General features: G+C 44.3%; 1 protein-coding gene across 1 annotated transcript in view; it reads left to right on the top strand.

Annotated features, from left to right (window-relative positions):
* Positions 1-22,427, top strand: part of LOC139698997 (histone-lysine N-methyltransferase SETD1A) — a 617,878-nt gene extending 595,451 nt beyond the window's left edge. Inside the window, exon 12 of the mRNA XM_071597992.1 lies at positions 21,078-22,427. Within this exon, the coding sequence (XP_071454093.1) occupies positions 21,078-21,166 (89 nt within the window). The 3' untranslated portion in view covers positions 21,167-22,427. The remainder of the gene's footprint in view (positions 1-21,077) is intronic.
* The last annotated feature ends 1,198 nt before the right edge of the window (positions 22,428-23,625 follow it).

Here is a 23,625-nt window from a genome sequence, read left to right as displayed (position 1 = left end):
TTTACGCGGAGAAGTGACGAACGACCTCGAAGGTTATGCGATAAGTATGGCGACTTCGGAGTCATAATGCGACATCCGTACGCCGGAAATTTTGATTTGTTTGTTTCCAATTTCGAAAAGTCTCCACCTGCCCAAAAGCGTCGCCAACGAACGCGAACGGGATTCTAATTATTTATTCGGGAAAAGAAATTAAACATCATCGCAGTGAAATATGTGTATTAAAAAATCAATCACTAGGTAAATAATGCAAATGGCGAAAAGATAACTTTTATTCCAACCCCCAGCTGTTGTAACATTTCTTTCCAGTTATCCAAGACCTCACCCAAAAGTGGTAGGAATGATTGGATTAAAAAATATATCGCCAGATTTGTTACGCAAACTCAAAAGTCTTAGAAATAGCACCCTCATGCGTCCACACACCGCTGCCGTTGGGTTTTCCCACGCCTTGTAAGCCTTCTGAAAGGCGGCGCTCGGAAAGCTGCCAAGCTCCCTCGTCACGACCTACCGTAACGCTTGCAATGTGGTGACGTCCTTTCAGCTCGGATTTGAGGCAGGGGAAGAGAAAGTGTTCTGGTGGGGCATTTTCTAAACAATATGGATCCTCGCGCTTCAATTGGTCTAGAGTCTCTTGGCAGATCCGCGTGCGAGTTTCCTTTTGTTCGTCCGAGAGCACTCGCGGCACCAACTTCGCACACATCCTTCTCATACCCATGCCATAGGTCACAAGTCGATGCACATCACTTTTAGGGATGCCCAGTACATCACAATCCATGCGAACACTTAATCTGCAATCCTTTTCCAAAAAAGCCTTTAGTATTGAAGGATTTTCATCACATTTTGAGGTCGACGGGCGTCCTGAACGTTCGGCGTCTTCAACATCTTCTCTACCCTCGCGAAACACCTCGTGCCCCTCAAAATCACCCGATCTAATCATGGCGTTATCACCATATGCCTTGAGCATGTCATGAGTCTCTTTCTAGATTTTCTCCTATTTCACGCGACATTTGATGGCTTAGCGCTCTTCTAAAAATCGGTTCAAGAGGGAGCGTAACGAGGTCAAGTGATAGAGGTTTCGCAAACGAACGTTCCCCACTCTGCAAAGGCTGGTTGCCATCTGCTTACCGGCCTTCAGCCTTTCTTGAGACTCCCCTTCATCGAACCCAATCAGACAAACCTTCCCTCGTCCGTCCATACGAGAAAAAACAAGTCATTATGGGACAGACTTGTAGTAGACCTTTTACACGTCTCGAAGGCTCCCTGAAAGGTGGATTCCGGAAGATCCTTAAGGGTACGCGTGCAAGCTTCTTGATGGTGCCCTTCGAGGGAGAATTTCAATTTTGGGAATATGAAATACGAGTAGTCTTCTGCTGGTGGACTGTAAGGGGGTTGGGGAATCGTCGCAATGTCGTTACAGAAGGTCTTCGCAAGCAAAGACACTCGGCTCTGCTTTTCTTGATCTTCCGTCCACAAACCTTCGGTAGGACAAGTTTAGCGTAGATCTTTCAAATCGCCATTTTTTTGTGATAATGGTGTGTGTGCACTGTCTTATGTCAATGCCAATGTACGATATCTGCGATCATGCGCACACTTGCAAACCGACGACGGTCTGAATTCAGCACTACCAGCACAGGGAAAGGAAAACATTGTCACCCATACGTTTTATAGAAACCCTGAGTGTCAGTAGCCAAAGCCTTAGAAGAGCCAAAAGACAATGAAATGAGCGAACATACGAATATGTATTCTCGCTTGAGAGGCCTCCTGGTCCGGCAATCAAAAGCGGTGCCTGGGAATTGTTGGAATCTTGGAGGTTATTGAATCTTGATTGGGGCAAGTACACTTGATAAACTCAATATTTGAAGAGTACCGCGAGGGAAGGGTTTATTGTCACAGATCCAAAATCTCTCTCCTATCCGAGAGGATTTCCAAGTTTGTGTGTTTAGTCAGTTTGTAAATATCTTCACTCATATTGATTTCTATTTTGCCTGATAGAATACGTACGAATACTGCGCATTCCAAATGTCGAATCGTATTGATGAATTTCGCTAATCTTTTGAGTAATCATCCGCGAGCATAAAGACGTTTGTTGTAGAAATGCCCTCCGTTTAACATGTGCCAGTTTTTGTTTCGTGAATAATTGCACTTCCAGGTTAAGGGCATGCACGTAATTGTAATTATTATCGTCCACTTTAATTGTTTCTCTCACAAAAATCAAGTGCTTCGTTCCCTGAAATAAAAGGCGAAATAGCAATGGCATGGTGGGCTGTAAAACACTTGCTGCAATGCACTTGATATATCCATCCGACTGGCCTAGTATCGCGCCCGCCGCATGTACGTAGAGGTCGCTCAACGTTTTCACATTCGTCGCGAGGCACAGTGGCGGCGACGTCAGCGTGACGTGTTTCGCAAGCGTCTCTCCCTTGAAATGTGAAAGGCATCTCATCTCAGCCCTCGTCCCGCTTTTGCCCATGTTGAGGCTCTTTGCGAAGGCAATGCCTATTTAGGTAGCTCGAGAGGAGAGACCTGCTGCGGAAGGAAGACGTCATCGCACGCAAGGAGTGAAGGGCGCCCTCCGCCAAAGTGTCCGCAGGAGACGCCTGATTCGGACGGTGCTAAATAGAGATCTCTCTCGCTCTCTCCCCCTCGATTGCATTTCCAAGTCATTTCAGACAGGGGAGAAGGCATTATTTTTTAATGACGATGGCCTGCGCAAGGATTGCTTATACTATGTTATTATTTGGTATAGTATAAAAATATAGCTTCAATACTTTTTTGTATCGTCAAGATGCGTAGAATTACCAAAAACGGAACGTGTTGTTCACACCTACTGCGTGCAACTCGACGCAACTACTTCAGTGGTTTTAGCGTCTAAGTTCATGACGCAAATCACGTGTCGCGAGTTGAAGAGAAACAGCGATGCCCGCGACTCGGAATAATTCCCTCAGTCAAACTTTCTTTGGAATTAATGCAATTAGAAAATATCTAGCACGTGAAGAAAACGGGTCGAATCCGGGGGGAATGCACCAATGTGATATTTCGAGAGCCTTCGCGACCTTTGGGTCACTTCTCATGCGAATCCTTGTCTGAGGCTTTCTTAAAGACATGAGGATTGTTGAAGGACCCTCCGACCGACTCACACATAGTTACAGCGTGATCCCGCGATTCGAGCGGCAGCTGTCGCCATGGCAATCCGAGGAGGAAAGAAAGACATGCAAATGCCCCCGCAATTGTCATTCTGATCGTCGTTTTAATTTGATATTCAGCTGAGACTTCCCCCAGAATCCCATTTAGTTTAGGCAATTGACATATATGTACGATATGCGGGAAAAAGTAAGTTGCGCCAATCATCACGGCGTGAAAACAGAAGAATTGGGTAAGTCCAGAGAAAATCCACCAGATTGGTCAATAATTGTTATGAAAAGAACAGAAGTGTGACAGGTCTCTTAGGGGAATTATGTTGGGAGCCACTTGAGATGCAAAGCGAACGAGCGAGATTTAGACTCTTAGAAAGGTTCAGAAAAAATGACGTCAACAAATGACACTAAAGGAATAATTATGTTGGCCTCACACTATTTAGGTAGATCAGACCATAAATGAAATAAGATAAGGGAGATGGATTCCAGTACAAATAGATACAAATACTCGTTCTTTCGCCGGGATATCAGGAATCATAAAAGCAAGAAGCCAGAGTCACCGTAGAAATATTCAAGGCACTTAATTTACAAGTCAAGGCAAGATTAAACGTTGCATAGGCATTGCATACATATTCGCCGGTGCGCATGCTCTAATATGTGTATAGGCATACATGTAAGTTGTAAAGGTTTTCGCATGAATATCGCATTTGCCTCTGTGGATGTAGATATGCATTTATTTGTTGGTTTTTACATGTGGGGTCATTCTGCTTTACGGATGGTGATCTAACACCCCAAGCCTCGCGCCCTTGCGGTGGCTGGCAGGGTATTGGGCAGAGGTAGATGGGAAACTTCATCCGAACTACCCTATTTTGCTCACGTTAAAAATATATGAAGGTGATTTCAATGCGATGCTGATACATCGAAAGCTGTGTAGTATGTGGTTTTTCCATGTAAGATCCGTTGTGTAACACCCAAGTTTTTTACATGGTCTGCAGTGTCAATCCGAGCACCTCCGAGTGTATTCATCGGTGAAGATCTGCTCGTTTTGTATTTATTTTCAAGGAATACATAATCATTCATTTTTAGTGGTTAAATCCAGGCCCCAGCCAAGGGAATCGGCAACTGGCTGAATGCCCTCTGGAGATTTAGCCGAAAGAGACAGGAGTGAAGGTGAACAATGACATAGGTGAAAGATGCGAGCTAGAATTAAATATCCCAGAAGGAGTAGCGACGAAGTCATTGAAACGAAGGAAAACAGGAACCAGAAATGTTGACGTAAATATATTCCTTAGCATACATACAGTTAATGCATCGATAAAACAGAAATTAGTTATCGATTATGTAAATTCAATAAAAGAATATGCTGACCACACGCGTGTGTTTACTTGAAGACCTCAATTTGGGATTTAGTCAAACAAGTCAATTATTGCGTGAAGGCTGCAGGCATGTATGCACGCAGTTACGTTTCCGCACTTGTGTTTTTGAACAATATATTCAATTGCGTGTGAGAAATATTACGTGCATGTCAAAATTAAATACAAATACATTCTCAGTACCACTAATACGCCCTCTTCTAATTTCCTGGGGATCGAGATGGTGCGGGGGCTAACGTACTGGCTTCCCACCCTGAGGGCGCGGGTTCAAATCCCGGCGGTGTTGAATATTTTTCAGAGGTATCTTGATCCCTACTTGAGGTGCTTTGTGGAGGGCACTTTGAGTGAGTACGCCGTCTAGAGTATGCACTCTACGTTGCACTCGATCTAATTCCATAATTACGCCTACTTCATGAGGATCCCATAAACTTGCAGCATACCCTAATGGGGGTCTAACTAAAGTGAAATAAAATAGCTCATTGACCCTTTCATTACAATTCCCAAGTATTCTTTTTATGAATCCCAACTTTTTATGTGCTATTCCGCAAATTTCATGTTTTGTGGAACATTGCCCGCCACTCGCCTCTCCGGCATAAAAAAGACGCGATTCCCGCAGACTCTCTTCACCTAGGAGAGAGCACAGGAGAGGTAGGGAAGGCGGATTCGAGCAAATCACAAGCGCAAAAACATCTCCTTGCCCGGGACTTGAACACCGGATCTTTCAGCTTGCCGGGCCGATGCTCTAACCACTAGAGGGATCGAGGAAACGTAATTTACATTTAATTGGAATCAAATATTTTAGAAATAAATGTTTTCGAGCGTGGCTTCTATGGTTCCGCGGTGTGATTGGAGTCTTGATGTTATCGTTCTGCTTTAGTTTCATTTTGTGTCGACGGTTTGTGAGTGTCCGGCGTCGCTAGGTGGAATCTCTCCATCAAATGCGGGGGGTCAGGTCCGTCGTTCGAAGTCGAGGGATAATGAGTTGTGGCATTTGCCGGCTGTCTTCCCAAATAGTGTTGCCATGGTGACGCCATCACTCAAATAACCGCCGCAAATATTTCGCGATTGTCTCTTAGTCTCCTCTCTTTGCTGGGCATCGCATGATCGTGAATATGCCCATCCTATCTCTTATCCCCACGCCTCCCTAAAGGGTGCAAAGTACCTAACCCCCCCCCTTCGAGGACATACCTCTCCAATGCCCCCCACCTCACTCCCGCCTCTTTCTCTCCCTCCACCCCGTGGCAACCCTCTCCCCCTTTCACTGCAGTGAAAGTCAAATCGATCGCCTCACCCCTCTCTCGGCTCGGGAATCCTCCGTCTCCGCCCTTCCCTCGGCCTTGGACGCCCTCACATTAACACTTCCGTAAGCCTCGTCATTTCAGGTGGACGACCGAAAATGACGCCAAACTTGTATGCGGATGAATAGACAGAGATAGAGATCTTTATTTGGGCGAAGTTGAGACCATATGCTCCCTCCTTCCATTTAGCCCATCATCATATACATATTATAACGGCCATAAAATGTACATGTAGACAGACAGACATGCATTACGCACCTGTTAACACGGCTAAAAAAAATTATACATCTATATATATATGTATATGGTCCATCTATATATAAGTATAAATTAATATGCACACTAACACACACAAAGTAAATTACAGTGGAGAAAGAGGGCGATGAAATGGGAAAAGAGTAAGCAAAGGATGACGTAAGTGGGAGGAGTAGAGAGTGTCCGACCAGTGGCGGTAAAATGGACGAGGGTGACAAAGCGTGTCAGCGAAGGCGAGGGGAGTCCTATGAGCAAGCGTGGCAATCTATGTTTATCGGCCATGGGCCTTATTCGAAGTGGAGAGCTATGAATAATACCCTCGCCGGAACCCTTTTAAGGGCCGGCGGTTGGGACATTTTCGGGAGCCGCGAAGTGGATGCCAAAATGGAACAAGGGCCGTTTGGCATGATCCTGAATTGTCAGCAAAGACGCCAGACTTCCATTAGGTCCAGATATTCCCCTGCTCCCCAAAATACTTCTCCAAACGGTACTCCTCGCTTCTCATAATACACGTAATGGGAAATTTTTGCGTGATGTAAATGGCTATGATTGTGGGCGTGGACATCTTACTAGAACCGGACAGGTAATATCTCGCGTTCTAAGGTGTCTTAATTTTTTCTGACAAACCACGTGGGTCGGTCAATAAATCCTTAGGAAAATGGAAACGCAAAGTAAATAGGGTAGATTTTTTTCCCAATGTATTGCCTCTTTTTACCATGATACACTTTCGCGGCGCTTCTGCAACTTTGTCAACCAATCAAGAAGTAAAATTTCGGACGGACCTCAAAATAAACATTTGCGGAGGCGAAGACGACCTCGTTATCCGACGTAAGCCGTTTTCCTTGGAGTCATTTTTTCATGTAAGGAAGTTTAAAAAAGGCACCGAGTGCCAAATCTGGTGAATACTACAGTGGATGTTGTGATAAATGGAACTTTAATTCCTAAATTTTCGCCATCGAAACTCTGCAGGTGTGAACCCGTGAATTTTCTTGATGGGAGAGGATTTTTCCTATGCCAAATGAGGACGTCTTGTCTTGATTTCTTCGCTCAACCGGTGCGACAACGACGCATAATACTCTCCATTGCTATCGTTTGCCTTATCGCTAGTAATCGACGAAGATGATTCCCCTTGAATCCCTAGAAACCGTGGCCATTATCTTGTCGGCCGATTTCACCGTCTTCGCCTGCTTCGGAGACGGATCGCCTTTAGAAACCCGCTGTTTCTTTGTCCCTGTAATGTACCCATTTACGCCCACAGTTATGAATCGATGCACAACGTAATCAGGATTTCGATGGAGTGGCGCCAAACCAGCCTCCGATCACACGATGGCGTTTATTCTTCACTGGGAGCGGCACTCATCTTGCCGAGGTTTATTCCACGCCCAATTTGTCCTGCAACATTGAAAACACTGTACCTTGGGATATGCCTGCGGCCTCGACTATTTCGCGAATTTCGATTCGGCGATCACTCAAAACCACAGCGTTGACGTCGTCAATCATTTCAGAGGAAGGCGCTTCCAATGGACGTTCCGAACGATGTTCATCATTGGTGGATGGACGTTTAAACTCATTTGCCAAACTGTTAGCAGTCTCAATTACAGAAGCAGATGTGATTAGAACTTCGTGCAATTCTGGTGTCATCTCTTTTGGTGTCTAGCCTGTTAAATTAAAGTGTGATTTTAAAAAATGAATCGCCAGCAGAACTCATATTTCCATACTCCAAACTACAATTGCCATCACTTGGATTTTCTATGGACCAATTGATTGACCCACGCATTAAAACAGGCAATTAAAATACATCATCGTTAAAATTTTCGTATCATATGATCTGAGAATCATCTACTAACGGCGGAATTCATCTAAATCTACGTAATACCGTGCAGACCGCCACAACGGTGTGTGGCGGGAGGTATTAGGTCATGCATGCATGCCGCCTCCACGCGGTCATCACTCGACCAAAATTATTCACACGATGAAGCTATACGTAGGACTATTGAATAAGAGGATATATTCTTATAATGGGGGAAGATTGTTCATAAACGTAGGCTAATGTAAAGATTATACAGATTATCGACAAAATATATGAGACTCGTGCCCTGACGATTCTAACTATCTCCCAAGTGTTTATTGTCATATCTATTTTGATATCTAATGTTTCGAGGAAAGAACGACATGTTCTATCTATCCATTCCACCGTGCATCTCTCAGATTTGACGCACGTGATCTGATCCACCCGTGCGTGCACTGGACGCGTTCGGACTTCATTTCGTGGCATTGTGTCATGTCCATATTAGGTGAGTATGTAATTTTCCACAGACTTTATTTCACGGTGTAACGCAATCAGTCGCATCTACGCCATGACCGGACCCTATAAAATGTCATTACCCAAACAACACAGTCCTTCCGTTTTGTTTCGCCCACCACAGACTCTCACTTCCGACAAAACCCCCGACCCTACACTTCCACCTCTCTCCCCGAGGGTAAACAAATCCAAGGGTTATAAGTAGCCATCCGGCCCCCAACCCCCCCTTCAAATCCGGACCAGATACTCAGTCATAACCAAGGCGCCACCGCCTCTTCCTTCTTCAACAGCCACTACCACCGACATTGAAGGCCGAGAAAACCCATTCCCTCCCCCCCCCTTCCACTTCACCCTCTCCTCCTCTCTTCGATATTTGGACCCCTCCCCCTTCTTCGTCCCCCCCCCTTCGCCCCCCCCGTCCGCACTCGGGTGACTGCATACGAAAGACAGACCTCAGTGTGTCAACTATCGATCTCCGTGAAGAATAAAAAATGCGACGGCGGCGGCTCGCCCCTTTGGCCGCACGGGAAGAAGGATGGGATGACCTCTCTGGGGGCAGTGGACGGTGCGGAAGACAACAGGTGACTGACGAGCAGCGCTTCCACTTGAACTTCTCCCGCCTCGGCGTCTACGTCTACGCAACGCCCGGCAAGCCGCCGCGAGGGCGTGTGGCGGGGGGTGTTAGGTCATCAGCCATGAGCGCACAATCCCAATCATGTCGCACCTCTGCACACAAATATTAGTTCGATCATGCAACATTTTAATTACACGAAAGAAAGTGCTTACAAGCAACAGTATTCAATAACAGGATACGTGTACTCGAATCATGCCGAAGAACTCTTGAAAAGATGGGTCTATGAAATAAAAAGAATAACATGCAGGATATCGACAAAATTTATGAACTACCAACGAATTATCTCCTACGCGATTGCTGTCATATGCACAAGGGGTGACCAAAAAAAGACAGGACTGATTTTATAACTTGTTTATTTCGACGGATACAGCTTAATCGAACTTGTAGCCCTCAAAGTACATGCCTTGGCGGACGACGTCCTTTGCCAACGTTTCTTCCAGCTCTCGAACCCTGCCTGGTAAGCCGCCTTAGGGATCCTCTTCAGGTCCGCAGGGCAATTAGTTTTAATGCCCGCAATAGAATCAAATCGGCGCCCTTTCAAGGTTGATTTTAACTTTGGAAACAAAATAAAGTCTGATGGAGCCCCGTCTGGAGAGCAGGGTGGCTGCGGGATCACGGAAGTTCCGGTTCTGGCGAAAAACTATATAACGATCAGCGCCGTGTGAGCCGGCGCGTTATCGTGGTGGAAATGCCATGCATTGCTTCTCCACCTGCCTGCCCTCTTTCGGCTCACTGCGACCCTCAGTCTCTTCATAACCTTTGAGTAGAAATCTTTGTTGACGGTTTGACCTTGAGGGACGTATTCGTAATGAATCAGCCATTGCCAATCGAAGAAACACACCAGCATGACCTGCGCATTGGACCAGGACATGCGCGCTTTCTTTGATCGCGGAGAATGAGGACCTTTCCACTGAGAAGACCGGGCCTTTGTCTCATTATCACAACCGTAAACACAGGTTTCGTCTCCGGTTACGATGCTTTTAAGAAACTCTGGGTCGGCATTGGCTCGATCCAGGAGTTCCTGACACGTTTTTGTCTCTGTCATCAGTCAGCATCCACGGGACGAATTTTGATACAACGCGCGTCATGCCCAAAATATCTGTCAAAATTGTCTGACAGGATCCAAAACTAATGTTCACTTCCTCGGCCTCTCTTATCCTCATCTGGCTAACAGTTAAACGGCGATTTTCCCGCACCAAATCGTTCACCAATTTGACATGGCTGGGGTCTCTCTTCGCTTTCACGAAAAAAGTTCGCGAGTCTTCATCTGTCGAGGTTCTTGCCCGATTTAAAACGACTGTACCACTCAAAACACTGACTTCGATTCATAGCTTCATCAAAAAAGGTTTGTGGAATCATTCTAAATGTCTCCATTGCACTTTTGCCAAGTTTGAAACAAAATTTCACGCACACGCGCTGTTCCTCTGGCTCTTTCATTGCTGTCATTGCACACGGCGAGAAACAGGTTAAGACACGTACCGCTCCTCTTGCGTAACGACTCGACGTAAACCAACGCAGCACCTCTCGTTTTAGTCACCATATGTGTCGCTAGATGGTGCACTGTGTCCCGTTTCGATCCGTTGGACGGTTTGCGCAGAATAAAATCAGTCCGGTCATTTTTTCATTGCACCTTGTATTTTGATCCCTAATGGTACGAGGAAAAAACGACATTTGAAATCCATCCCTCTCCCTCATTTAAGGTGGGTGATCTGATCTACCATTATAATTCTTGTTACATATGTCTCTAATATCCTCAGGTTGTTTTTAACTTGCCTCAAATTTACGCAGTGAATTTTACCTGTATTTAAGCCCACGGTCAACTAATGGCCCCCATCCTAATTCTTCCAATAGTGTTGTGACAATGCTACCTTGTTCATGGCAACTTTTCTAAAACCTTGCCGCTCTTCGTTGTACTCGATCTAGTTCCAAAATTAAGCCTACTTCATGATAATCCCATACACTTGCAGCATACTCAAGGTGGGGCATAACTAATGCAAAATAAAATTGTTTTTGACCCTCTCATTACAATGCCCAAATATTCTTTTTATGAATCCTAACTTTTTACTAACTATTCCGCGAATTTCACGATGTATTGTCCTCAGGACAATACATTCGAAAATTTATCGAAACACATTTATTCAAATTTAATTCTAGCTCCAATATTTTGCACCACGTTTGAATTGCATTTAAGTCGTTAGCTAATGATACTCGATCTTCATGACTGGATATTTCCCTGCGCAGGGTGCGTTCCGAAAGTAATGCAATTATTAATTTTTGCAAGTAATTTATTGAGCAGATTTGCACCTGTATGTTTAACGGTATTGTCAGCAAATAGACGAAGTTTTCTGGAAACCTGATTCCCAATATCATTAATCTATAAAAGGAACAATAGCGGACCCGTAACATTTTTTTTGTGGAACACCCGATTTGACGCTCACTGTGTCCGATGATGCCCCGTTCATTACGATTTATAGCTCGTGGCCTGTTAAAAAGTGATTAATCTATTACATATTTTTCAATTCCGAAGTTTCTGAGATTTTGGAGCACTTTTTATGAGGAACTTTGTCGAATGCCTTTTTAAAATCTAAAAAAGTAACATCGCCCTGAGCTTTATATTTTTAAACAATTTTTGACTGATTTGGCGGTTTTTTCACTGAACTTAATCGAATTGTTTGATCAAAGCTTCCTCCCAAAGTGCCATTTTACGTGATTTGCAGTACTCATCCGAACATGTCTCAGTCTATAAGTTAATAAAGTGTGCTCGGTTTTTCAAATTTTTGATGAAGTGCGCATAGCCGTACATTTTTCAGAATTTAAACCCAGACCCCTTTCTTTGCACCATCTTGAATGATCAATGATGAGTCATTTCTTTAGCATTTGGCGGCGTGTGTTGTTCGCTGATTCCCGCCAGATTGCGTGGTCGTCGTCAGAAAAGTTTTATGTCGCTTTTTTATTTTTGAGGTGATAGGTTCAGTTCAATGCAAGTACGTAATAGTGATGGAGCATGTGGCGCCATCCTGGGGGACGCCGGATGTTACGTACTTTAGCATAATAGCGGCGGCATGAGCCATCTATCTCCACCTTTTGTTTGCTGTTAGTAAAGAAGTCCCGCATTTACTTTATTGAAGTTTCATTTACTTACTCCGTACTTCCGCAAATTGAATATCAATTTGGCTGGTGGGACTAATCAAAGGTGCTCTTGAAATCCAAGAGAATCGCATCCACTTGTTTCTTCCTTTCCCCCGATTATAGGATATCATGTTTAAATCGACTACGTTGCAAAATATCTCTCCTTTCTGACTTTCGCAGTGCGTACGATAAATACACGCACTGGAGCAATCTGGCGGCCGTGACGCGTACCATAGCCGCCCACCGCCCTCCGTCCACGAGCGGCGCCACTTGCCTGAGACCCAATGAGGAGCCGTCGGTGCTTGGCGGATCGTCGAGCTGTGCGCATGGTGCCAGTTATGTTATAGTGTCTGTTTTCCTTGTTTTTACTCTTTGTCGAAAATGGAAATTTAAAATATCGCGGAGCAACGAACCAACAGCAAGTTTTTGGTGACGTGCGATTATCAAGTTATCAAGAAATTACTGAAATGTTGACAGCTGTTTACATTGATAATGCTCCGAAGAAAACATCCGTTTTCAAGTGGATTAAGCGTTTTGAAGATGGCTGTTGTAGCGTTGGTTATTGCAGGTGAACGTCGAGAAATGCCATAACATTGCTAACAGTGATATATTCTCTGACTTTACAAGAGAGCAAGGTAAAGGAAAAGAGAGAGTAATTACTGGGATCTTGATTGTTTTCACGTTTAAAGGAAGTTAAATATTTTCCAGTCAAGAGGAACCACGCTTGCTGAAGTCGAATTTCTAAATGTTTATTCCGAGAAGGTCGTCGTATCTGCCACGAGCTGCTTCAGTGCTCTTGTGCGAATATACAAGGTCTGTCCCAAAAATAAGTATAATAAATGCCACTGCTGCCTGCAATGCATCAACGGGGCATTCGTTCAGGCATATCGTCGTAGCCTCTTTGGCATAATCCAGTGGGCCAAAATTTCAAAGGGGGTTGTACTTGGTCGTACTCAAAGACCCATGTCTCATCATCAGTGACCACCCATTCTGAAATATTCGGGTCACTCCCGCAGTGGTCCAAGAGGTCCAAGGCAAGATTGTCACACACAAGCAGTCTTCCGACAGCACCTCGGGGACCATCTTGGCGCACCTTTCTCATGTCTTAATCCATCTGCGAAAATGCTGTGGTCTTCTGAATGTTGCACTCTTCTGCTATCACATCCTGACACTTGGGGGTCAATCAGAGTTCAGCACGAGTCTCACTTTTTGAACGTTTTCATCACACACTGCGTTGATGGATGTCCATGGCATAGTCCTCTCCACCCTCCCGGGAACTCCTGTGCCAGCGGAAACGATTCTACGGGACATTGCTCTGTTTCTCCCGAACCCGATTTTCCGAGCACAAGTTTTTATTGTGTATCATTGCTCCATGGAACGTGGCATCGTGAATTCATGACGCGACCCTTGAACGGGGGTCGGGTTTTTTTAAGTGATAAGCACACTGTAACGGCCCACAGACAACTGACGCGGGTCGCGTTGCTTTCCCACCACCTTTCCCTCACAAATCACTCCACTCCAGCCGTCCACGTCGGCGGCAAAAATTATTGTACAATATTTGTGGAGAAGCTATTTATTCTGGTGCAGGGGGTTATTTTGTTTTAATGTGGAATAGCCGTTGCGTTATCCATTTGCACGTAATTATGATGTCATCGAGCTTTGTAATCGCTCTTACTGGGCCTTCGCTAACTATGTATGAATCGTGAGTATGGACGCTTCGAAATAAATTATTTAAAACATTCGCTTTTAGTGTGCTTTCTGTAAATATAGAGAGAGCCACATACATTGTTGTTTTAAGGAGTCGCACGAACAGAGATAGTCGTAGAATAATTCTTCGAGTTATGACACAGAATTTTTTTGAAATTTTGTAAGGATGATTGTTTGTTTGTTAATCTATCCAGTATTCCCAGTCAAACCAAACTTATACTTTCAATTAAATACTCATGAATGTGCTTGCCCTGTTGTAGAGAGGTAGAAGCGGCGGAAGAAAGGAGACAAAGTTTGTTAGGGGAAGAGATGGTTTTTGATGTCGGGTGTAACTTCCGCTGGCGGTGGTTGGAGGGATCAATAGTGCGGGGGGGGGGGAGGATTGGCGGGAGAAGAGAGAGGGCGGGGTTGGAGAGATGTTTACGGCGGAGACGGGGTCTGGGGCCTTGGAACTGCGGGAAAGGGGAAAAGTTAAAGACTCCTTTCCTTTAGCTGTTGCCATTAGGCCAGCAGACGATTGCTCGTCGTTATCGTACCTTCTCCAGTATTCTTCTCTCAGTCTAAATACAAGATCCATCCCATAAGTAGTAGGACTGAGTCGATTTAAAAAAATGGGCTGCCAGAATTGATACATTCACTAATCAAAAGTCTTCGAAGTAGCATCCTTTTGCGTCCGCGCACCGCTGTGCCAGCCGGTTTTCCAAGCCTACTGGAAGGCGTTAGCGCCCGGAATGCTGTCAAGCTCCCTCGTCACGGCCTGCTGTAACGCTTCCACCGAGCTGTGGTGACCTCTTTTCAGCTCGGATTTGAGGTGGGGAAGAGGATGAAATCTGTTGGGGCATTTTCTAAAAATATTTGGATCCTCACTCCTCAGTTGGTCGGAAAGCTCCCGGCAGATCCGCGTGTGAGTTTCGACTTCGTTCGTCCGGGAGCACTCGCGGCACCAACTCGCCCCAAACACCTTTCTCATGCCCACGTTTTCGATCAAAAGTCGATGCACATCACTTTAAGGGATGCCAATTTCATCAGAAACCAATCCGCTTCATCGGCTTCTTCCGAATGCGTTTTGATTAATTTCGATTCCTCGTGTCTAGAGCCAACGTTTGCGGAAGGTATCCGATGGCTGCAACCGTTTTAAAGTTGGATTATGATTTCATTTCTAATGTATGATTAAAGTCATGAGGTTCATCCTGATTCGTTAATTATGTGCGAATGATCCACGAACGGCACTTATTTAGTGGGTACACTGAGGGAGGCGAGGTTCTCTATTATATACGAGTATTATTTTGCACGTCGCGAAGTGGAAATACTGATTTGAAGTGCATTTTTATCTTCCAAGAAGGACCCGTCCCGAATTGAAATATTACCCTATATGGCAATTGTTTCCCATAAAGTGGAATGGTATTACTTTGTGCATTTATAATTTTCGCGAGACGAATCAATTTTGATTTATAAAATTCAGAAAAAATTAAAATAATTTATTAAATTTCTTTAATTCTGGCAAGAAAGGATCTAAGATAATTCATATTGCTTGATATTTTTTTTGACTTGGTATTTTTGGCAAATTTCGCTCCTTATGCTGTTTTCTTGTGCATCACGTCACTGATTTTAGCGTCATTCACTTTTGATTTATCCTAAAATGCCCCTCTGTGGAGTTTTCTTCGGTGTTAAGGTTCTAAAGCGGAGTGGATTCTCTATTGTTCGCCACGTTTTTCTTAAGCATTGCTGTTTCCGGCGTGGTGTTTTTGCTAATTCAGGGCCCAACAGAATAGTTGGAGAGGAGGCCTTGGCGGGAGCGTTAAAGCATACGATGGGTCCCTGCGCCTTTGGTTATTCCTTTATTTTCTCCAAACGCGCGAGTCCAGATTAGCAGTTGCCCGCGCATAAGCAGAGCCCGTCTGCGAATGGCAACTCGTGATTGCGAAGAGCCCGGAGGGAGGGAAGCTTATGAAACATTATTAACTTTCCATTTCGTAAATTTAGAGATGGGATTTCTTTCACGGTATCATACCTCTGGTCTCATTTTTTGCGTGATACCCAAAATTGTGTTGGTTTCCAACATTGAAATTATGAATCCAAATGGAATAATCCGAAGAAGCAATTCAATTCTCATGGCTCATTCAAGCAATGGGGCGTGTTCATTGCGATTATAGAATTCAATACAAAGCGGGGTTATACAATACATATTGAGGGCTCCTGTATTTGCTTTTACCCCTCCTACGTCTAGAGATACATTTATTTTACAATTTTATCAATGTTGCTTTGGTTGATGGTTTCTTTATGATTTACTTGCTTTACTTACGTTAGCTTAAACTCGCTGTTACATTAATGGTCCTATATGATTTACACTGATTGCGTCGTTGTACATTTATTACATTTCTACCCTTACTGTTTAATACAACTTGTTCGTATACATTGGTTATTATATTTTTTTAAATATCTTAACTGTGGTTGTATATGTAGCATATTAAGTCTTATATAGCATTAAAATTTTAATTTGTGCATCCTCTTTGGATATCGTTTAATACCGTAGTTTTTCTTCATTACAATTCTCTTTACTTTGTCTTTAATACCTAAACCTGAGGTCTTCCTTTTTCACTCTAAATCTTACATTCCTGGCGCTATCGTCTTAGTCTTTAGGACTCTATCCTTCTTCTCGGCACTTGTCGATGTCTTAAATCGATTCGTTTAGTTTATCGTTCGTGTTGTTTTTTTAAACAGTATTGTATAATGATCTGTGCGTGATTCTGCCCGATCTCATGCCACAGCGCAACCCTCCAATACTTCATATTTAACGCAAGTAGTTGTTCTCTGTTTGAATGCACCCGGCAGTTCTCACAATTCCCACTTTTCTATTATCCTCTCCTGGCAAGGCATTCTCTGCAGTCTCCGTGTTTGGTTAACATTTGACACACTTTTACTTGCATCCTTCAACCTTAAACCTTTTCCTTGTTTTTAAATCTGGGAATATGGGTTTCCGCCTTTACCTGCCTTCTGAACATTCCTCCCCCCACTTTTCTTCTGTTATGCCACCAGTCGCAACAGCCAAAGTAAACGCTGCTAAGAACTACCGCGATGGCTAATTTATTATTGACAGCGTTTATTAAGAACCTGTCGACTGCCGCCAAAATGTGAATGCAGGCTGCTACAATTATGCTCATACTCTAAGAGCATTTTCAATTAGTGCTACCGATGTGTCCGAAGCCATATAAATAAAAATAATTGTAGATTGCCACTGTGCAGTCACCAATGGAGTGATGGCAGTCATCGTGGAAAGGTTAACCTTTTGTTCCTCAATTTAGAAAAGTAGTAATTCAATATGTCACCCACGCCAGATGCCACCCATGAGTCGGTATTTATTAACCAGAAAGAATAATATGGCCGCTTGAGAGTTTTGATGATAAAAGGTTGCCGATAATCGATTGCATTCAGCAATTATACATTAGCAATAAATAATATGTCGCTATTTCAGTTTGAAAGAAATAACAAAAACTATTATTAATAAAAACTATTAATAACTTCGTCACTGTGGTTTTCTCCGTCGTCAAATTTTCCGCTGCAGTTGGCAGCCATCTAGTTGACCGAAATTACGGCGTAGAGTTTTCCTTAAATGTTCAATATTGACTGTATATGGTTACCGAACATCTTACTCTTCACTTCGCGGCTCGAATCGATAACTAAATTAAGAAAAGCAACGGCCCAATTCAAATAACTGCGGCATCTCCCGGTATTTATTTGAATCATGGAGTCATCCGCTAAATATGAATTACAATGCAGCAATTGCGGAGTGTAAAAAATCATTCGCCTTGACCGGGATTCGAACTCAGCTCGCTCGATTTCCGGCCGAGTGCTTCAGACGGTTAAGCTACCTCTAGGCGTCCTCTTAAACTCCGAAATTTCGAGGGCTTTTTAACAAGAACAAGATGTTGTGGCGAAATACCGTCCATACAATGTCTCTGGTATTCTTAGTCGAGCGCGATATCCACGGCAGTCCACGAAACCAACTTTAAACGCACGAGGAGGGGGGGGGGGCGTTTCACCTTTGACGAATTCAAAGGAACTGCGGGAGATGCCGCGACAGTAACTGTTAACGGAGTCATCCGCCAAATGTGCATTACAATGCAATGATGCCAGAGTATAAAAATCATTCGCCTTGACCGGGATTCGAATCCGGATCCCTTGAATATGCTTCGCCGAGGCACGCCCGAGATCACTCGTGCGCCATCGGAACTATGTGCGCGACCTCTGTTCCCGTTCCGACAGAATGAAAAATATGAGTGAGAGGGCCGACATTTCCAAGGGGGCGCGACAGCAAAATTGCAAATGGTGATAATTGAGAGAAGACCCTGCCTGCTCTTTCTCAACCCGCATGCTTAGGCCTCCGCCACATTTCCCTGCTTCAGGATGTGGGGGGGCGGGGGGGGGGGCAAGGCTTTTGCGTATATGATAGAGTTATCATCGATGAAGAGTGTCGTCGAAGCGTGAGGACTCCACGCTTCGGGTCCTTCCCTCGTATTCATTGTGCACTTCCTGTGGGCCCTCTCTTGCTTCGGGAGTGCGCTGGGATTTCCCGATTCCATCTCCAGGCCGCGATGCCCGTGGAGCAAGGGGAGGCGGAATGGGGGAGGGGCGGGGGTGGCGCCAAAGATTTAACGTGGGATGAGGGCGTCGTCAAAGATCAAAAATCGCTGGAATAACACTTCTCGGTGCCATTTCAATTAAAACAGGAGCCGCTCCTTTCCATTTGTGACTCCACATGTGATTTATACAGGGAATAAACTGTTTTATCATTAGAACATGGCGAAAAATTGCCCCGATAGAAGGACTATTAAGATACCAAATAGTAAATAGTAGACTGATCAACGTAACAGTGATAATAAGAACAGTTGTCGGATGCATTCAAGGACTAATGCAAACCGCCATTCGTACAATAATATCCTACGCATCCCATCGGTCACATTGGTTGAACAATTATAGCCCTATTGGGCTATAGTTATTCGTCCAATCTTGTCTTCAAGCATGTTCCGGCAAAGGGGGACAGTCCGTTCGGACACCCTCCCTCTCTTCCTCGGAATCTCAAATCGACCTCCTTGACCTTGGCCATCGATTTTCGTCTCGTCTCCGAAACCCTGCTCCGCCTTTCACTTTCTTTCCCTGCCCTCTCTTTCCCCTCCTGCTCTTCCCCCTCCCTCTCCCCCCCCTCTTCCCCCCTCCACTTCCCATCTCCCTGCCCCTTCACGTGGAAGTGTCCACGCCAGATGCCACCCACCGCCTTCCTGTCCATCCATCCTTCAGCGCCGTCATAAGGCCGCCTCGGGAGTGCGTCGTCCGCTTTCAGGGTGGCACTCCGCTTCGACAGTCGGGGGAGAACTCGTGTCTCGCGGGAAAAGGATTATTTTCTGCCCTTGCTCCAGGAGAATTGGCTGGCTTTGGAGTGAAAGAACTTACTGCACTCGACCTTGGTACATGTCTCTCGATCATCGTAACGAATCCTTCCTAGATCTGCATTTTAAAAAAACCCCGCGATCCACCAGAAAGGTGAGTGGCAGGGAGCATCAAGTTTGTTAGGTTCAGAGGTGATTGAGAGAGGAGGGGTGTTTTTAAGGATTGCAATCCTACTTAGTACTTTTTCTTTCCTGCTTCCATTTGATTCCTCCCGGCAATCCTCACTCCCCCCCCCACCACTTGCCAAAAGTGGCCGATATCATCTTGCGTCGTAGGCCTCGTTTCTGCATCGTTCAGCCAGCAAGATCCGAGAATGTAAACGGCATAGTTACAGGCCCCGACAAATCTATGCACTGCAGTAGATCAGATCACGTGTATTAAACCAGGGAGAGAGTGCAACGGATATATTTAAAATGTCGTTTGTTCCTCGTATTATCAGAGATAATAATAGATACGTATGATGGTAATAGTACGAAGAGGTGTGCACCTGTCAATTAGGATTGGCAGTGTACATATTTTGTCCATATCCTGCTTGCATTTTGAATAGACTCATTTTTATAATATTGTTCCGACTTGATTTGAAGTGTAATACATCCTGTTGCTGAGTATTCTTGCGTGTGAGTACCTTCTTTCGTGCTTTAGTCGAGTCTTCCACGTAATGCTACGAAGTAGACTATTGGAACCTTCCTTCTCCCACTCTTCCCTGAAGTCCTTAAGGCTGTGGTTTCTCAGGAAGATCGAAACATCCCACAGCTAGGGTAGAGCTGAGGGTGCCCGGGAATCGAACCCGCGCCATCCGGTCAGTAGTCCAACGCACTGCCCCTGAACTACCGTGACCCAATGTCCTTAATATATCTATATTGTTAAAACTTTAAATAAATAAGAAATGGAAAACCTTGTGCCAAATAACAACGTTCCTTACTCAAAATATAGTTATTGTCCAAATGGAGAACATATTAAAAAGATAGAAAAAGTTCAGAGGAAGTCAGCGAGATATACTATATACTCGGAAGATATAAAAGAACAGATAGTGTCACGGATATTTTGGATGTAATGAAATGGGAGAGTTTGAAAAGTGTTGGGAAAAGGAGCAGGCCAGGCGCGATGTATAGAATTGTCAAAAATGGCGAAGCGTGGGAAGATTTATGGAAACATAGAAAAACCAAACTTCGAGGGAAAAAACGACCACAGTTGTAAAATGAAAATAGGAACACAAAAAACAATTAAGAAAATTACTCTTTTTGAAATAGAACTATTGTTAAATGTAACCAGCTGCCTGGAGGTTTATTTCACCCCTTTCCATCCAATTGTAGGAGTTTTAAGAATAATTGAATAAGCAGCCACTGGGTCATATCCTTCATTGATCAGTGAATATTATATTATTGTGATTATTGAAAATATTGTTCTGAAGGTGGTGTGGACGGCTTGAGAAGTTATATTTTAAAAGTGAATGATGGAGCGTGATTTTGAACGGTCTATGAAATTGAAGAGTGCGTGATTATGGGCTGAGTGCTGTGGCGATGGACGGATGGATGGATGGTTGTAGCCCATGTGTGATGGATGGTAAAGGTGCGGTTGGTAATCTTTAAGTGTCATTGTATGCAAGAGCATTTCGTATCATATCTTTTCTTCTTGTGTGTGTATTTATGTGCATTGTAAGAGCAGACCAGACTTGACAGTTGCTGCCACCGGGACAATTGCCCGATGGCAACGAGATTTAAATGTCGTCAGTGTGTCGGTGGAAGACAAAGGCGTCCTCGGAATGTCCCCGTTCTGACCCCTCGCTTCTTCTCGACCTTTCAGGTGGTTCCCCAGACGGCACCCGCACCAAACGTGGTTTTTTCAAGAGCTTCTGGAAGCGTTCCCGCCACTACTCCTTGGAGCATCAGTGAGGGGGGCTGCGGCGGGGCTCTCTGGGCACCGCTGCGGGCGTCGGCACCTCCGCCACGGCGTACCCCAGGACTGCCTTCGCAGCTCCCTCCGTGTGGGCAGACGGAGCCCACACCGGAGTGCTCTGCGACTCCCCGCCGCCCCCGACCTCCGCCGCCTCCCGCCGCCACGGACTCCGCTGCCCCACCGGGTGGCTCTTCCGGTGAACGCCTTCGCTTCGGCGGGATCGCCTCCGTGCAAGCGAGCGAGCGAGCGTCATTTGCTGTCCACTGGCCGAGTGCGTTGAACGGAAGAGATTGAGGTGTAAATAAACTCTTGCGAATCGAAAAGTTTCGCGAAAAATGAAAATGGGTTTGCCCAAATATTGGAGCGTGTTTTAGGAACTTGGCGAAAGCTTTTAAACGTTATTAATGAAATGTTGGATTCGTGAAAGGCATTTCCATTCATGAAGCGAGAGTGTGTTGGAACTTTGAAGAAAGTGAGTGTCTTTTTCATCGGAGGAATCGGCTCTTCGCTTGTTTCACCTCGATTGTTTGTGGCCGGTCTTTAAAATCAATTGCGAACAAACGCAATTTGTAGTTGGGGAACGTTCGCGAGATATCCTATGCCCTCGTGGTCATCTCTGGGTTTGTCGGATCACAAACTCTGCTTTTCTTAAAGCTCTCGCAAACGCAAAAAATACGTGACTAGCCGGGAGAAATGTTAGTTATGAGCTCCGTTTGTAGAGTAGAGATGAGTCTATTCATGTTTGGAATTTAGAGCTGAATTCTTTTCGGGGTACCTATTTTGGTATAGTAATTGAAACTAGTGAGAATGTTCTATGTCCTTTCTCACTCGCACCACGAAATGTGAAATGGATTTTTGCGTGTGACGAAAGGGTAAGTCACGTGCAAGTAAGTCGAGTGCTAATTAGGAAGATTGAATATTTTATTCGAAATGGTATGCAGATTATTATTGTTGCTTTCAATATTGACGGTGATGGTAAATGTGTTAGGAAGAGGGAATTCTCGTCCGATGCCGATCACTTATATGGATGTCTATTTAATTGAAAAGCAATGTGTTTTTTTAGGTCGGAGTACGTCCGGAGAACTCACTCACCTGTCCTCCCTAAATGGATTATTTAGGAACATAGAAACTTAGAAGATCAACCTTCCTTCTTTTTTTATATCGATTTAAATAAATAGACGTCGCAACGATTGTGAAGCGCTAGATGGCGCCATTTCCAATTGGTATCACGAAATACAACATCGCAAAGTTCTGCTTTCAGGCCTAAAAATTCGATATATATATATATATATATATATATATATATATATATATATATATATATATATAATTATGTAATTGGCACATAATCCACGCTATCGAGTTATAATGACTTTATCGTTCATTTGTCTACAAAGCAATAACTTGCCTTCCTTTGCTTTGGGAACACATAGGAAGATCACTACAAATAAGGATTGTTTGTGTTTCTCTTTCTCTCTCGAAGTGTAATCAGTAAAGATTCATATCTATGGCCAGCACACTGCAAATCCCTTCATGAGATGAGCCCGTGAAAAGCATATTTAGGGCGTATTGATATACATTTTGTGTTCGTAAACTGGGCTGTGAAACAAGTCGTTTTTGGTCGTGGAAAAGATATTTCTGTTCCAATTTCTGAGGGTACGGCGTGACATCATGAGGAGTTCTTGCCCCAACCGGGATGCGGATGTGCAAAGGAAGGAACGGCTTAAAAATCCAGTACAAATTTTATGAAGCTTAAATAGGAGAAAAGGTAGTACAAGTTTAGCTTTTTTGGAACGGAAAGTGAAGGAAACATTAATCTCATGTGAACTTTTAAGATGTCATCGATTTTTTTAGGTCCATGTATTAAATAAATGCGACGAGAGTATTTTCATCCCGATGGTTGCCAGTTGTTTGCGTGCGGAAGGTTTTATATAGCAATTTTTTTATCTTGCCTCTTGCGCACCGTGAGTCCGCCACGATACCATAATTGCCATATTCCAAGGTGGTATCTTTTAAGTGGCCCTTCAATATTTCTCCCCGATGTCTCGGCGGAGTGGACTGGTTCCGAAACTAAAATACTCCCTGAGTGTCTATTATGGAACAAATAGATCAGAGAAAAAGTATATACGATGTAGAATTAAGCTACTTCATGTATTCAATGCCAAAACAATTAAATTGAATCATATTTCTTTCTTGATTATCTTCAACGACGACTCAATAGCAAGCAGCGTTTTCACTTTGGCGAACATTCGTAAGAATTTCTGCAGTACTGAATATATTTTTGATCGCAAAATGGGCGCTTATAGAATTGCAGGGCTTTAAAGGGGATGGCCGCGTTCAGGAATCGGAAGGATTAGAGGGTAGCTTGGATTAATTGGCAGCAAACATTTACCTCAAAGAGTCCTTTGACGGCCTTGTTATTTGTCGAGGAAACGCTCCCCACGAAGGCATCCAA

The sequence above is a fragment of the Hetaerina americana genome, unplaced genomic scaffold (assembly GCF_022747635.1).
Source record: "Hetaerina americana unplaced genomic scaffold, ioHetAmer1.1.p SCAF_9, whole genome shotgun sequence".
NCBI lineage: Eukaryota > Metazoa > Arthropoda > Insecta > Odonata > Calopterygidae > Hetaerina > Hetaerina americana.
Note: the sequence above shows the minus strand (reverse complement) of the source record. Positions and strands in the feature narration are given on the sequence as shown.